At 51.6% G+C, this 15,283-nt stretch overlaps 2 protein-coding genes across 5 annotated transcripts; both read right to left on the bottom strand.

Moving 5' to 3' along the window:
• Positions 1–226: 226 nt before the first annotated feature.
• Positions 227–6,534, bottom strand: RBM41 (RNA binding motif protein 41). Of its 3 annotated transcripts, none has more exons than XM_051630087.1 (7): positions 6,501–6,534; positions 5,462–5,688; positions 4,972–5,164; positions 2,549–2,753; positions 1,738–2,114; positions 1,003–1,150; positions 227–667 (listed from the first exon to the last, which is right to left on the bottom strand). In XM_051630087.1, the coding sequence occupies exons 2-7, from the start codon at positions 5,644–5,646 to the stop codon at positions 510–512; spliced, it is 1,266 nt and encodes a 421-aa protein (XP_051486047.1). In that variant the 5' UTR covers positions 5,647–5,688; positions 6,501–6,534; the 3' UTR covers positions 227–509. The 3 variants fall into 3 exon arrangements, with proteins under 3 accessions (XP_051486047.1, XP_051486048.1, XP_051486046.1); XM_051630088.1 differs by having other exon boundaries at positions 5,462–5,578; XM_051630086.1 differs by lacking the exon at positions 6,501–6,534 and having other exon boundaries at positions 5,462–6,476.
• Positions 6,535–7,458: 924 nt separating this feature from the next.
• Positions 7,459–15,208, bottom strand: LOC127389514 (nuclear pore glycoprotein p62-like). 2 transcript variants are annotated; one of them, XM_051630079.1, is made up of 12 exons: positions 14,859–15,208; positions 14,137–14,543; positions 13,638–13,748; positions 13,110–13,238; positions 12,453–12,548; positions 11,867–11,972; positions 11,572–11,716; positions 11,177–11,226; positions 10,924–11,058; positions 10,315–10,426; positions 9,412–9,478; positions 7,459–7,660 (listed from the first exon to the last, which is right to left on the bottom strand). In XM_051630079.1, the coding sequence occupies exons 1-12, from the start codon at positions 15,140–15,142 to the stop codon at positions 7,569–7,571; spliced, it is 1,734 nt and encodes a 577-aa protein (XP_051486039.1). In that variant the 5' UTR covers positions 15,143–15,208; the 3' UTR covers positions 7,459–7,568. The 2 variants fall into 2 exon arrangements, with proteins under 2 accessions (XP_051486039.1, XP_051486041.1); XM_051630081.1 differs by having other exon boundaries at positions 14,137–14,312.
• Between the last annotated feature and the right edge of the window lie 75 nt (positions 15,209–15,283).

Raw genomic sequence — 15,283 nt, 5'->3', positions numbered from 1 at the left:
CATAAAGCACCTGTGTAATTAGATATCTGTGCAGCCCAAGTGTCAGGAAGGCAAGGAGCAGCCTTTTTTCTTGTCCTAAAGCAATGTATCTGCTGCCACCAGAGAGAGAGCAGCAGCCTCACCAGTCCCACCACTCAGGTACTCCAGCTCCCAGGCCTGGACTCTGCTGACACAGTCTTGAGAAGACTCACACAGGACAAAGGTGAATAAGTAAACACTAAGGAAATACAATAATAAATACATTTATTTACATGGCTTCCTCCCTCCTTGCCACAAGGGGCTGAGAAGGCAGACACACGTAGAACAGGAGGAAAAAGCCAGTACACCCCAACAGTGTAAAGACAGTGCCCATCACTCTCAAGGAAGAGTCTGGTCCCCAGCTCTCTCCCTTTCCCATTTGACATTTATGGACCTGCACATTAACTCCCAACAGTCCCTCACTGTGCCAGTTACAACCAAGATGTTCCCATGGCCCATGCAAATCCACAAGGTTCCCAATTATCCACCCCTTACTTGGCAGGGGGGTTCTCTCCAGCAGAGGAGTGGGGGATGGCAGAGTCAGCCTCTGGCAAATGTCCCTTGCTTTTCCCAAATGCAATCACCAGTGGCTTTCCCTGCAGCTTGTACCCGTTCAGCAGGAGCCTGGCATCCTGGGCCGACTGAACATCTGCAACAGGAGAGCAAAACGGGTGCAGGTTACACAGCAAGTTCTGGCCCAGACACGTGGGGTGTTCAGACATTCCTAGCCCACGGAGCCTCAGCCAGCAGCACAACCCAGTGCAGCACTGGGACCCTCCAGCCAGACCAACGTGCTGAATATAAGCACAGCATAATAGATCGCATCCCATCTTCTTCCAGTGCAGGAAAAAGACTGATGTCCTAGGCAGAAGAAGGAGTGAACTCCTCTCCTTCCCCTTATAAAGCAGGCCTGGCACCACTGCAGGAAAATGTGGCACCTTCGTGGGTCAAGGAAGAACTGAGAGGCAGGAGGCAGCAACTCACCAGGGAAGGTGATGAAAGCCTGACCCCTCATCCGGCCACTCAGGAGGCGGAACTGGATCGGTGGGCTGTCCTCCTTCTGGAAGCGAGCAAACAAGGACACCAGGTCCTTCATCACCACTCGAGGGCCCAGGTTCTTCAAATACAGCACCTGTTTCAGAGAGACAGAGGCTCAGCTGGCCTGTGTCACCCAACACAGACATCTTTCAACCTGGTCGCAAGTCCATCCACCTCAAAGGTGTGAATTAGGTCAGCTCCTCTGCCATCCCAGTGTCCTTCTTCCACCCACATGCTAACAGCGGGGTTTGGAAGACAGGTAGGTGTACAAAGAAAGGCAGCTCTGGACTCAAGGCATCATCACACTTGCCTGCACCAAGTGCTGACAGCTCCAGCTATTTATAAAATGCAACAAGCTCCAACTTCTTACAGTTTGAGTAAAGTCACAGCTGGTCTCAGTCAGGCCCAAACAAGGAGAGGACATCTTGATCAGTGACCTGCCAGAGCCAAGAAGGGCTGGGGTCTGAAGTACAGCTCTTTGGCAGGCCAGGCAACTTCCCGATAGATGCAAAGGTCCCCTTCCCTCCCAGAGTGGTGGCTGCTCTCCCTTACCCAGGAGGACCAAGAAAGCACGTTCCAGACAACAGTCAGTCAACAGCAAAGAGGAACCTTTGTCTGCTGAAGCAGCTTCAGGGCATGCTAGTGAGGAGGAAGAATAAATCCTGGTTCCTGACAACATACCTTGCTGGGCTCCCCAGGATGGTAGGATGAGAACCTGGGTATATGCTGGAGTTCTTCCTCTGAGAGACGGTTCTTGCAGATCTCCTCCTCTGGGACAAACTCTACAGGATCTTTGATGATCACATGCCTCGGAGGGGACTGGTGGCGCCTTGTTGCAGGAAGACTGGGACTTCTTGCCTGTTCTGCCTGCTTTTCTTGGTCAGGAAGTGATGAGTCCTCAGCCACAGGCCTCTGTGCATCCAGGGAAGGGCACAAGCATGGGTCACTCTTGGTAGGCTGGACTTCTTCAGGCCACTTCTTGCTCAGCAGCTCGTGGTAAACACTCTCCAGATGAACCATGGGGTCCTTTTCATCTGTTACCTTCTTCTGAGTGTCATCTAATCCACAATAGATAAGCACAGTGATATGACTACAACCAAAACCCTGCAAAATCCACAGACTGTTAAGACTGCAGTTAAATCAGAGAACGGATGATCTCTCTCTAGCACCACACAGGCCCCTCCTGTCACTCAGTAGGGACCTCTGGGCTCTTTGAAAACATAATCCCAGCTGCTTTTCCACATGCCAAGGAGTACATGCTGCACTAAAACTCTGCTCTTCAGAGATGGACTTCACAAGCCTCTATATTAAACCCTTCAGAGAGCCCACTCTCTATCTGCTCATTTAAGAGAGGAAAATATCTCCTCCCACACAGTGCAAAAACAGCATCGTGTCTTCAGGGACAGAAGGCCAGACAGAATTGTGATAAGACTCCCACACACCCTAGTTCTCATGCTGGAGCAAAGGCAGGAACAGCTTTGTGCCCACAAACCTTGGTGGTAGAGTGCCCGGAGGAAGGAGTGACGGTCTGTTCCCTGGAAGAGGGCGTTTTCAATCTCCATCTCCCTCCGGCTCAGCTGCTTGCTGCCAGCAAACCTCTGGGGCAGAGCCAGGATGCGCTGACGTTCTTCCATCTTCTCCTGGATGGCATGGAGTCGGTCCTGCGTGGCCTCTGGGGCTGCTCCCAGCCCAGAGCCCTGGAAGACAGGCACAGCTTTGCTCAGATATGACATGTGCCTTCAAAGACTCAGCCACCAGTCCAACTTCGCATCCTCCAGACCTGGGAGTGGGTGCAACTAGGAACCGGACCCCAGAAAACAGGTCACCAAGAGGTCCTGTCACTGCAAGGGTAGGACAGAGATAGAACCACTCAGCAACCCTCAGTTCTTGAGAGAAGTGAGCAAACAGATCCTTTCTCCTGACCTTTCTGTGCTGCTTTCTATCCCCTGGCCTCACTGTCTGATGGTACCTGTGTCCCTCTGTCCCAGCAGACCCTGCCCCTGCCAGCTATAGCCATTTTTAAGGCCACCCAGTGTAACTGCACAAGCCCCCTTGGGTTTTTCTTTTGCCATGCCTATAGCATCCCTCCCTGAGGTCAACTTTCCACCAAGCTTTTGGTCCATGGCCCTGACATCACTGAGAAAACCTCATTTGCTGAAAAGGGGATCCCAAGCTGACATTTGGCACCTGAGGATCAGTTTATGCTGAGGACTAACCCCCTGACCAGCTCCACATGAACCAGCTCCCAGAAACCAGCCAGCTACTGCAGCACAGACCTCATAGCTAAGTAGCTACAAGTGAGCATTCCTGAATAAAGAAACCTCACTGCATGGGGCCAGGGCACTGCTGAAACTCACCAGACTCTGCTGCCAAAGCACAGAGACACACCCCAACTTCTGGAGGGGTGTTTCTGTTCCCTTTCCACCTCTATCAGACTCCAGAAAACACCCTTTAATGGGGCTGTAGGTGGATTTGCTTGTCTCAAATTTAGTCCAAGTATTACTGTGGCAGATCCTTCTGCCTCAGGCAAGAAATCAGGCTCTCTCCCTGCACTGAGCACAATCTAACAAGGATTTTCCCATGGGTACCTCTCCCATCCCGCCTGACTGCAGGAGCTCACATCTGCACGGCTTCCATTCACCAATTCACAGCTTCCCTGGGGCACAAAAGGCTGTTTACATGGAAAAGCAAATCCAGGAAATCATTTGTAGCACTTTGTTTTCAAAAAAGCTGCAGCTTAACAGCTGAAAATAACAGCTCTCTTTGTTGAAAGCTTCATGGGCAATCTGAAGTTCTCTCTGTCTCAGCTGATTCCTCCTTGGTGGAATCTCACCCAGGGCCTCCACATCCCAAGCTGTACATCACTACCTGATTGGGGCTTTCTCTCTAAACAGTCATCTTCTCTCACGAGCTGTAGATGATGTACCCTAATGTCACTGGTTGTTTCTCTCAGAGCAGTGTTTTCCACGCTCATCTTTATTTTTAAACATCCCAGAACTGATTTCATGCCAAAGACAACAGCTGGTACTGCTGACATTAATTTTCATTCTTAAACGAACACCACCCCAAGCTTTAATGTAGGCCACACCAGGGCTGTGTTTGTATTTAAACACCAAAACAAGTAATGACTTCAACTGAAGAGAGGCAAAACCATGATTACCACAAACTGCTTCCTCCTGTACACAACTGTTGCTCAGGAAGAGGAGGAGAGATAAAGGGAAGCCAAGAGTCAGCCCAAGTCCTGTTTTGCACTTTCTGGTTTACCAAGTTAAGAGCAAGAGACTCCAGTGCACCTGAGACAAAAGACCCTTGTCTCTGGAACGTGAAAGTGGAAGAAGGGGAGAAACCTGCTTTGGCACTGCTCTGCAAACTGCACTCAAAGAGGAGGACACTTGGTCTAACAGCTCTGCACTGCTATTTCTACGTAGCTGTTTTAAGTCACTTGAAGCATCTGCAAGCCCCTGAGGAGAATGTACAAAAGCCTCCCTACAGCCAGCTATCCCAGGCCAGCCCTGGGAGCCAGAAATGTGTCAGAATACAGAAAAGAGGAGGTAGAGGGACTCTGCAATGTTTCTTCTTTTTCCTTCTCTGGCCTTTAAATCCTTCTTACACAGCTATATACATGTGAAATGATTTGCTTGAGATCATCGAGGCAGAGGCAGGAATGCAGTCATGTCCTGCTGTGTTCCAAAGGATCAACTCATCTCTCCACCACAGCTTTTAGCACAGTCAATTCCACCAAAGAAAAAAGGCCACAAGAAATGTGGGATCATGCTGGCCTAAAGGCAAGAGATACATGGAGTGGCGATTTTCTCCCAGAGAGCTTAAAAAGGACTTGAATTTCCTATCAAGGTGCCACAGGCCATGGAGTCAGAGGGACTTGACCACATTCACATCAGAGCAGAGCATTCCTACCTTCCCTGTTGAAGCCCTGTTCTTCCAAAGCAGGATCTCTGAGTCGGAGAGCCCCAGCTCCCGGAGAGAGGCGGTTTCCTTGTCGCTCTCCTGCAGGGCCTGGAACTGTGACAGGGTCAAAGCCCCTGCAGCCTCTTCCCCAAAAGGCTTGTAAAAAGCTGCAGGAGCAAAACATCTCCGCTTTGACTTGCACCTGTCACCCAAAGCAACAGAAGAAGAGGAAACAACTCAGCACTGAGAAACCAGGCTGGCCTCTTCCCCCCAGCCACGCTTGGTCCTGTTGCACCTCGGCAGAGGTGCCAGGTTTCCAAAACACAACTGAGCCATATTCTCCTAACCCTCTTCCAAGTTCACAAGATCATAGAATCATAGGGGATGGAAGGGACCTCTGAAGATCCTCGAGTCCACACTGCTGCTGCTGCCCCTCACGAGGCCAGACTCCCCTCACCAGCCCCTCCAGCCGCTCCCCCAGGGCCAGGTCAGGACTTACTGCTCGATGGAGGCTGTAGTATCAAGCTGGTGGTGAAGGAGGCTCTTCAGCTGCCTTTCTCCTTCTGTCTCCAAGTCTTCCACCAGGAGCTCATCGCTGGACAGGCTGCTGTTGACCCTGGGGCACACCAGCACAGCATGGGGGTGGGCAGTGAGGCAACGGGAAAAACACTGCTCCAAATGCATCCACGCTCCAGCCTCTCTACCTCCTGGACTGTTTTTACAAGGCTTAAAGCACAACAAGGAATCAAAACTACTTTGACCAAAGCTCCCACTAATGTTAACGAGAAAAGCCAACAGATCTGGGACTACTTTGAGAAAATTAAAAATACCACAGGGATTTAAAAAAAAAAAGAAACCCACCAAAAACAAAACACAAGAAACAAACAACACATGCAATCTTTCACTGCTGGGAAGCTGTTTTGTATCAGTATTTAAACAGACGCTGCTAGTTTCAAATTACTCAAGAAGGACAAAAAAAATATGAGGGAGAAGAAAAACAGGGAGTCTGAGCAGCACTCCACGGAATTCTCCCTTTTCCCTTCCCGGAGTCACCTGCTTCCACGCAGCCAGACCCCAGACCCATTGTTCCCCACACACACGTGTGCAGTGTGGCAGCCGGGACCCTGCTGACCCCTCTTTTGGGGACGTGCTCCTGCTTCTGCCAAGCGTGGGGTGTCCTCCAGCCTGGCCAGGCCACGCCACCGGCTCGGGCTGGGAGGAGAAGCCCACGCGTGTCCCGGGAAGCCTTTCTGGGCTGGCTCTGCACTGGCAGAAGGCAGGCAACCGGCCCGGTTTCAGGTGAAAGCTTTGGCTGCCGGTTCCGGGACCACGGCAGCTCCGGGAGGCTCTGACGCCAGAACCCGGCCACCCCAAAAGCAGCTTTCCAAGGATCGCCGGAACCGGCAGAGGAACGTGGCGCCGGGTGGAGCCCTGGGCCGTGCAGCCACGCGTGGGGAAAGGCTGACGCGAGCTCCACACCGCGTGTCCTGAAACATGAGGAAACCTCTCCCGGCCCCAGCCCCGCACGCCCCACTCACCTCCGCATGGCGCTGCGGCCCCGGCCCTGCAAGCCCCGGCAGCGCCCGCGGGAGGCGCCGGGCCCGGGGCTGCTGGGGCTTGTAGTGCGGAAGGGCCGGGGCGGCGCCGCGGAGCGGGCCCTGCGCCCGGCATCGGGCGGTACCGGCAGCGCTGCAGGCAGCCCAGGGGCTCCGCACTTCACTTCTTCCAGGGGACGGTACCTAAGGCAGAGGAAGGTAGCCCCTGGCACATTATTCCCACGCCTTCAGCGTCTGGCAGAATAGAAGCATGAAGTGCAGTAGAGAATTAAGGATTAGGACAATTCAGCAAAATATGTGAGCATTTACCTTCCTCCAGGATTGAAAAAAAATGCACTGCAATTATACACCGTAATTGCCCACACTGTGCACTGGAACCCAGAAAACCAACTGTGTTCTGGGTTGCATCAAAAGAAGGGTAGCCAGGAGGTCAAGGGAGGCGATTCTCCCCCTTTACTCAGCTCTCATGAGACCCCACCCTACAGCCCCCAACATAAGGAGGACATGGAATTCATGGAGAAAGTCCAGAGGACCACAAAGGTGATCCAAGAGGTGGAGGAGCTCTGCTCTGGAGACAGGGGGACCTCGTAGCAGGCTTCCAGTATCTGAAGGGGCTACAGGACAGCTGGGGAGGGACTTTTTACAAGGGCTTGTAGTGAGAGGACAAGGGGTAATGGCTCAAAACTGGAAGAGGGGAAATTTAGGTTAGGCATTAGGAGGAAATTCTTCACCGTGAGGTTGGTGAGACTCTGGCCCAGTTCAACCAGGGAAGCTGTGGATGCCCCATCCCTGGAAGTGTTCAAGGCCAAGTTTGATAGGGCTTGGAGAAGCCTAGTCCACTGGGAGGTGTCCCTGACCCAGAAGGAACACAAAGACACCTACTGCCTGCACAGACTTCACGCAGTCCCTCAGACTGGAGTAATCAAGTCCCTGCAAGGACTGACTTTGGAACAGACAACAAATTTTATTGCAAGAAAAGAAACAAACCAAGGTCCCCGATAACCTGTTCTCTGTGGAGATTTTGGGCTAATCCCTCAAGCTGGGAGTCACTCAATCAAACGTGATCCGGAAGCTGCGCTCCTGCTCCTTGCGGCGGCTGTCGCAGACCTTGGTCACCTCTTCTACCTTCCTCTGCAGCACGGCTGTGGGAGAAACCAGGGATCACTCTCACAGCCTCCTGAAACACAACCCTGCCCAACCTGACTCAAAAGAGGAGAAAGAAAAACACTTGGACAGTCACTCAGATCGGATACTGCACAGAGGAGGAGGAAAACCCAACATAAAGCACCGCTGATCCTCCAAGGCAAAGATCATCTAAAAAGTGTTCTGAGTCACTCAGGGACTGGCAGGCACAGTCAGATGAATCCTGGGACATGCTGTTGACACTTTGCTCTGCCAGTTTGTTGCAGTTTCAGGGCTGAGCAAACCCTCCCTGAGCAGGAACCACAAGCAGATCTGCAGCTTGAGAAAAAACAACTGCTTTACAGAGCAGTTTCCCCACCACAGCTCCTGCTACACTTGCTCTGATCCACACCACCAGCCAAGAGTACACACACACACTTTCCTGCAGGATATCACTCAGCCATTAGCAGCTTTCAACTGTAAATACAGAAAAGACACTGTGATTGCACAGAAGAGGAGCCACAACACAGCTCATCTGTCATTTGCAGCTCAGGGACTTGGCAACACACAAGCCACTCATGGAGCATCAACTTTCCATAGAGCAGGAATTGCAATATACAAAAAAATCCTGGCACAAGCTAAAGAAATTTCAGATTTCATTCCATGAAAGCTTATATATCAGAAACTATTCAAAAGGGCTATGGCATTATGTCAGCCTGTGGCTTGTAGACAGGCATTCCAGGTCAGGTTTTATTTTGTACAGCATGCCCAACCCAGAATCTTCCAGTAACATATTAACACATTTTCCTGTGTTACTTTTCAAAAATGTGCCACCTAACAATAATTATGGCATAAAATGGCAGCCTGCCTCAGTGTCTCACACGGCTCAACTCAGAATTCAGTTCTAGCTATGACACAGAAGACTTTGTTTCTCTCAGGGAGAGGCAGAAGGTCAGAACAAAGCCGTGTCCAAACACTCCTTTCAACTGTGGAAGCAGCACCACCCTGTGTCTGTGTTCAGCAAGTCCATCTAATTGTGGCAGGGGAGGTTGACACTAATTTGAATACAGTGCCACAGCTGCACTAATTGTTTAACAAGTCAGACAAGTTACGAGACACTATCAATGAGGGTGTTTAAAAAGATCCCTGGCTGTTGTGAAAGAGTCCTGCAGATGCTCCACAAGAAACCAAACTGGTAATATCACCTACAGCACAGATGGCCTAGTTCTGGTTTGGGGGGGCAGGTTGAAATATTTCTTTCACACAAAAAGAACGTTAAGGAATTTGTCCTTGTGAAATTCCCACACTCCGGAGTCACTGCACTTGCAGATCAATGCCTGCTGCTCAGTGTGACCTGGACTGGGCTTTCCTGTGGGAGTGAAGGGAAATGGGGATGACAACATTCAGCACACACACAACCACTCACCAATTTTCCTATTCCAAAGGGAAATCACAAAACACTTTAGGAGCTGAAATATTTAACCTTAGGTTGACAAAACAAAGCATGAAGTTTTCAAGTCCTCTGCTCTGATGCATTTCAAGCACTGCTTTTTTTTTTTTTGGTAAAACATGAGCAGTTGCCAGAAATTAATTCTGAGCAGGGGCCTTTGATGAACAGCAGGGGAATTCAAGCAGAGGAGGAACAAGGTCATTGAACAGGAGGAGGAGGAGATTCCTCAGGCAACCTCAGGGATACATGCTCAAGGAACACTTGCACACGTGCTACCTGCTTTCCATTTCCATTCTGAAAAAGCTGAAAGGCAACTCTCACCTGAGTTCTGGTCAATCCACTGCAATGAATCCATGTGTGCATTCAAAATTTTACAGATCTGCTGAAGCTGAGGAGAAAGAGAAGGTGCAAGTCATTTGACAACCATATAAACTAAGAGCAGTAAAAGACAGCCTGCCTGTCCCTGCCTATGGAACACGATGCAATCACATTCCTAATACATACAGCTCCAATAACCTGGCAGACACTTTCCCAGGAAACTCTGAGCAGCAACTGTATTGCTTTGCTTCTCTTTACCATCAAGGAAACAAACTGGTTTAGAGTATACGCCCATGGCTTAGGCTTATTTCAATTCAGCCCTAGGAACCACCACTCCATGAATCATGTTAGGCTTAAGGTGACAAAGGTAAAAAAACAATGGGAAAAAAACCTCAGTCTGCAAAACTGAAGGGAGATTTTTACTGAAAAACAGCTTCTCAGAAAAGCCACAAGGGATGTGAAGATCAGCTTAATACACATCAGTAAGAGCTGGTAATTCAGACCTTGTTTTCAGGAGGATGGAAAAATAGCATAAGGAAAAAAATCAGCAGCTACAGAGAGCGCTCTAAGCAAAATTTAGATTTGCTACAAGAAAGATTCAAGGATGCAGCAGACAGCCAGGTCAACATTAAGAAATGCCTCTGAAACAAGATGTAAACTAGGCAAAAATAGACAACCACCAAATAACCCAAGTGAGATACTTCGAAAACAAAACTGTGGAGTCAATACGTGACCAAGGATGGCTTGTGGTGTGATCTAATGCTCATTTTAAGAGAAGAGAATCAACCCAAGGAAGAAATAAAAACAACCTTCCAATGCTGAAACTGCATGTATCCAGGAGTACACAAGCAAGTTTAAATATCCTTTGTCTCTTACCAACAAACAAAAAATAAAGCTTGGATTTACCGGGTCACTTGTGTCTGCTGGGCCTCTTGATGTGTTCAGGTGCTCAGTGATGTCCTTCAGATCTTGTGCCATACGCTTCAACTGAGCATCTATGTTTTCAGCCAGTTTGTAGCTGCAAAACACAGGGGAACCAAGGTCAGAAGGTTTCAAGTGAACTTCAGAAGACCTGCTACCAGTCCCAACAACTCCGGGCAATCAATTACCTTCCGAAACTTCCAAGCAAGGCTTGAAACACATACTGTGATTACCCTGATACAATAAAACACTTAAAGCTTACAAGGATGCACGAGCCACATGTCTCAGTGCATTCTGCTCTCACCAGTGCCATCACTAAATAGCCACCAGTTTTCAGAGATCATGCCAAAATAACCTTTTCCCACACAGCTCAGTAGACCAACATCCAAACAGCTTCTCGTGCCAACCCAAGGGCTTCCACTCTCACTTCCCCCATTTCTAATGTGTAAAATCTAGGCTGCCATGCACAAAACGGGGTCATGTGGTTGACAAAGGCCAAGACGAACCAATACTCTCTTGCAGCCCAACTCCACCTCTTGCCCATTGATCACATTAGTCTGCTCATCACACATCCCAAGCAGATCTCGCTCTTACGTCCTCTCCCGTTCCTCATCCGCGTGCTGCAAGTAGATCGTCCCGCTCTGCTCCTTCACAGACTCCTCCAGAGGCGTCAACAAGTCTTCCAGCTCTTTCTGCTGGGACAGAATGAAGTCCAGCTCCTGATCCAGTCTGAAAAGAGAAGACATGAACTGCTCCACTCAGACCCTAGATACATTCCACATCTGCCATTCCACAAGGCAGGAAGACATGCTTTCTACGTCCTCTACTGCAGTTCACAGTTTCGTACCTCTTCTGATCAAGCTTCACCTTCTCTACTTCCCTGTGTAATGAAGTAATCTGCAAACACAAGACAAAAAGAGTAAACAAACTCACAAGTCAACTCCTCCAACAGTTACCTCAGGATTTACAGACCAATCACTGAACAGTGCAAGTCTGGCTCTGAAAACTCCACCCCAACGTAACTTGCTACCACAGCGTGAACCCACGGAATGTAGTTCCAAGCTTCAACACATCGAGACCAGGACAGACACAGAGAGGCTTTCAAAAGCACCACACACAACTGATTCATGCCTCTCTCTTTACAAGCAGAACGTCCCTCTAGCTGGCTCGGAGCATCTCCAACACCTCAGGCCCTGGAGGATCTAAGCAAGCACAACCAGGTCACACCGGGCAGCACCTCACCTTCTCCCCATTCTCTATCAGCGTCCGATCCCAGGCGTTCACTTGTGTCGCTTGATGGAGAAAGTGTTTCTCTTGGTCTTCCAGTTCCAGGCTCCACTTGTTTATCAAACTCTCCAGCTGGGCATACGTCATCACCGGAGGTGCCCTGAGAGAAGTGCGAGCCAGCACAGAACCCCAGGTCAAACACCAAAATACAAACGTGACAACACACCCTTACACTTCCCCCTCCAGGTACCACCATCAACTCTCTCTCTTGCCCCAGTCACCAAAGGGTCAGCTGTAACTCCACACTCACGTGGGTGCTGCTGTAGTCAGGGCAGCTGTAGAAGTCCCAGCTCCAATGGTGCCAGTTGTAGTTAATGGCTTCAGGTTCAAAGCAAAGCCAGGAACTGACGTGGTGCCTGAGAGGAAAGACTCCAGTCAAGCAACAGAACAAGCAACACAGCTGCTGTCCAGAAAACTGGGAACAGGTCCAGTGTACACGTCTAAGGACGGTGCTGTGTGAGCTCTGATAGGTCCCTTTCACCATAAGTAAATCCCATGTCTGTCACCAAGAGAAGGAAGCACATCCTGACACAAAGCAGGCGACTGTAAATGCCTGACTAGCGGCTCCAATAAAGCAAGCAGCTGTCAGCCTGCCCGTCACCTGGGCATGAGTACCAAGAAACACACATTAGCCCACATCCCTCTCAGTCTCCTCGTGTTTTAGCATTAGATCTAATGACCACCCACTTCACCTCCTGCGTTTTGCAGGTAAGATTTCTGTTTGCACAAAGATACAAGCATCTATCAGATGGCTTTGTCAGCCAGGCACACGGCTGCTGCAGGGCACTCCACTCAGGCTGCCTTCTCTTCAGCTACTTGCAGCATCAGGTTCTTACTAGTGGCAGTGCTGGTGGTGGCAGCTGTTGTTCCAGGAACTTTTAATCCAAACCCAAGCGATCCAAGACTGCCTGTCCCAGTGGAAGGGGCACCAACTGCAAACAAAAAACAACACTGAGATTTTGCAGAACCCATTCAATACAGTAAGCTGTTTGTCTTGACCTTAACAATTGTGAAGGTCCTTGCAAGTCCATGCCTCAATTTTCAGAGGCATGTGTGAGACATCATCACATACAGAATAGTTCTGTCAGGGCTGGTAAACACTGACATTTACGGTGGCCAGTCCAATAACCAAAGGCAACTGAAGCTTTAACACCACATCACAGGCTGAGGAAGGAACCTGGTAAGCCTGTCTCCAAACCTGGGCTACTGCCTTAAGGCTATCAGAAATCAGAAATCATTTCCCGCCCTAAGATGGAACTAGGCAGTTATTGCCACAGGAACTCACAAACATGCAGCTCTCTGAATACTTGTTCCTGGCTTGCTGCAACTCCTCTGCCACAGCCACCATCCTTACAGAACACCTCATGCAAGAGTCAAAGGCAGCTGTACCCAGACTAAAGGCACTGAGGCTTGAGGATACCAGCCAGAACATCATGAGAGAGCTCAGCTGTGACTAGAAAAGAAACAGCAGAAGTTTGTGTGCTGTGCCTTACGCGAGAGGCCCGTGGTGGTCGACGACGTCGGTGCCGAAGAGCTCGCTACAGATCCAAGCAACGTGGGGCCCGTTGAACCAAGAACAGAGGTTGTGGTGGTGGCAGCTGTTGTAGCAGCTGTGGAGGTCACTGCAAACAGAGAAAGCGTCACCTCCTACAGCCAGACCACATCAACCCTGCCCCATTTCAGAGGAATCATGCTGAGAACACAAGACATATCTGCCCATCTGCACCAGCTTTCTATGGACGCAAGCATTTTAAACTACTTCCCCTCGTGCTCCACCTCAGCTCTCCCTCCTGCCCAGGGAATGCTGCAGAAACAAATACCCCACAGAACTCGGAGCGTGGGATGCAATAAAAAATACGGGATAAGCAGCTCAACATCTGTGTGAACTGTCAGGGATTCCTGGTGCCATTGCATACCCAGGGTAACAAACACTTCTGGCCCATTCCCAGGCTCCAGTTCAGAAAACTACTCCCAGGGGGTCACTAAGTCATGAGTAAGTATTTCCTAAAATCATCTCCTACCTCCAAGTTTGGGTCCAAAGGACAGGGTGGGTCCCTGGCTGGTACTGGTGGTCAGCGTGGCTGTGGGTGCACTCGTGCCTGCTGTTGAAGTCAATGACCCAAAGCTCAGGCCTGGAACAAAGAGCACAAGGAAAAGACAAACCTTTTACTTCACAGACACTAGCGTCTACTGATCACGGCAGGAGTCAAGTTAGAAGCAATCAGACCTTAAGTAAAACGATCACATTTGATGTAACCAACACTCCATGTTGCCCTGGACATTAACTAGAGCAAACAAGCTCCTTACATGAAAAACTTTCCAGCAGGACTCTAACACAGAAGAACATCACCCTCACCACAGAGCTGAGGGTCCCTTGCAGCTGGGACTCCCCAGGAGAGAGACCCTGATGCCAGCCACCCTCTTCATCTCACCCCAGCTGGAGGCTGCAGAACCTCCACACCACCCCCAGCTGCCCACCCTGCTGACACACCTCCTGCCCCTTGAAGCCCAGGCCCTCACCTGCAGGCTGCCCCCCAAGGCTGAAGGGGGCTGCTGACTGCGTGGCAGCTCCCAGGGTGGCCGCCGTGGTGGCAGCAGCTGCAGGGGCTGCTGCAAAGCTCAACCCGGTGGGCGCTGCTTGCGGAGCTGCGGCGCCAACGCTGAAGATGGTTGTTCCAGCCTGAGTCGTGGTGCCACTGGAAAAGGTGAACCCTCCAGTCGTCCCAGCCTGGCTGCTGCTGCTGCTGCTGGCTGCCGTGGTGCTGGCCGTGCTGCTGCCAGCAGATCCAAACACAAAGCCAGAAGGGGCTGCTCCTTGACTCGAGGGCACGCTGCTTGGCGCCGAGCTGCCAAACCCAAAGCCCCCTGTGGTGCCAGCAGCTTGAGGCTGGGTGCTGCCTCCGAAGCTTAACTTGGGTGCATTTGCCCTGGACAGGAACAGAAAAGAAGCCAACCCGCTCGAGACACCCGCCGCTGAGCTGCCCCTCTCACAGGCACCACCAGGCACCTCTGAAAGGAGACGCCCGCTTGACCCAGGGAGATGCGTCTGCTTGGACCAAGACTCCATCCCAGCTCCTGCCACCTCCAGCCTCTGCTCAGCCCCTCTGCAACGACTGCCCCTTCGCTTCCCTTCCCGGCACCTGAGCAGCAAACAGCTCCGCTCCCTCGGGAATTCCTTCCCAAGCGCTGCCGCGGCAACATCCCCCGCCCCGCCCCGCCCCGCCGGCCCCCGGGCCGCTCACCCCAGCGGGAACGCCGTTGCTGCCGGAGCCGCCGCGCCCGTGGCCGGCGTCCCGAAGCTGAAGCCGGCGGGCTGCGCGGCAGCGCCCGGCGTGCTGAACGAGAAGAGCCCGGCGGGCTGGCCGCTGCTGCCCGGCGTCTGCGCCGCGCTGCCGAAGCTGAAGCCCCCCGAGCCGGCGGGCGTGGAGAACGAGAAGCCGCTCGTGGCCGTCGTGGCGGCCGTCTTCGGCGTGCCGAAAGTGAAGCCGCCTCCCGCCGCACCCGCACCGAAGCTGAACTGGCTCATGGCGGCCGCGGGCCCGCCGAGCCCCGGGGCGGCGGCGGCAGCGGCCCGGCCTGACGGACACCGGCCGCCGCGCGCACGGATGACGCGCCGCGCGCCCGCCCGGCGCTTCCCGCCCTCGGCGGCTATTGGCTGCGCCCGCCG

The sequence above is a fragment of the Apus apus genome, chromosome 12 (genome assembly GCF_020740795.1).
Source record: "Apus apus isolate bApuApu2 chromosome 12, bApuApu2.pri.cur, whole genome shotgun sequence".
NCBI classification, from domain to species: domain Eukaryota; kingdom Metazoa; phylum Chordata; class Aves; order Apodiformes; family Apodidae; genus Apus; species Apus apus.
The sequence above is the reverse complement of the archived record's forward strand: the minus strand, read 5'-3'. Positions and strand labels throughout refer to the sequence as shown.

Excerpts from the sequence above, each read along its gene's own strand:
- LOC127389514 (XM_051630079.1), bottom strand. The coding sequence starts at position 15,142 with ATGAGCCAGTTCAGCTTCGGTGCGGGTGCGGCGGGAGGCGGCTTCACT. Across the intron at positions 11,059-11,176 it reads GTGAAGCTTGATCAGAAGAG|ACTGGATCAGGAGCTGGACT; the intron begins GTACGAAACTGT and ends TTCTCTTTTCAG. Across the intron at positions 7,661-9,411 it reads GTGGATTGACCAGAACTCAG|CCGTGCTGCAGAGGAAGGTA; the intron begins GTGAGAGTTGCC and ends TTTCTCCCACAG.
- RBM41 (XM_051630087.1), bottom strand. The coding sequence starts at position 5,646 with ATGCATTTGGAGCAGTGTTTTTCCCGTTGCCTCACTGCCCACCCCCAT. Across the intron at positions 5,165-5,461 it reads ACTACAGCCTCCATCGAGCA|GTGCAAGTCAAAGCGGAGAT; the intron begins GTAAGTCCTGAC and ends TTTGGGTGACAG. Across the intron at positions 2,754-4,971 it reads ACAGGGCTTCAACAGGGAAG|GGCTCTGGGCTGGGAGCAGC; the intron begins GTAGGAATGCTC and ends CCTGTCTTCCAG.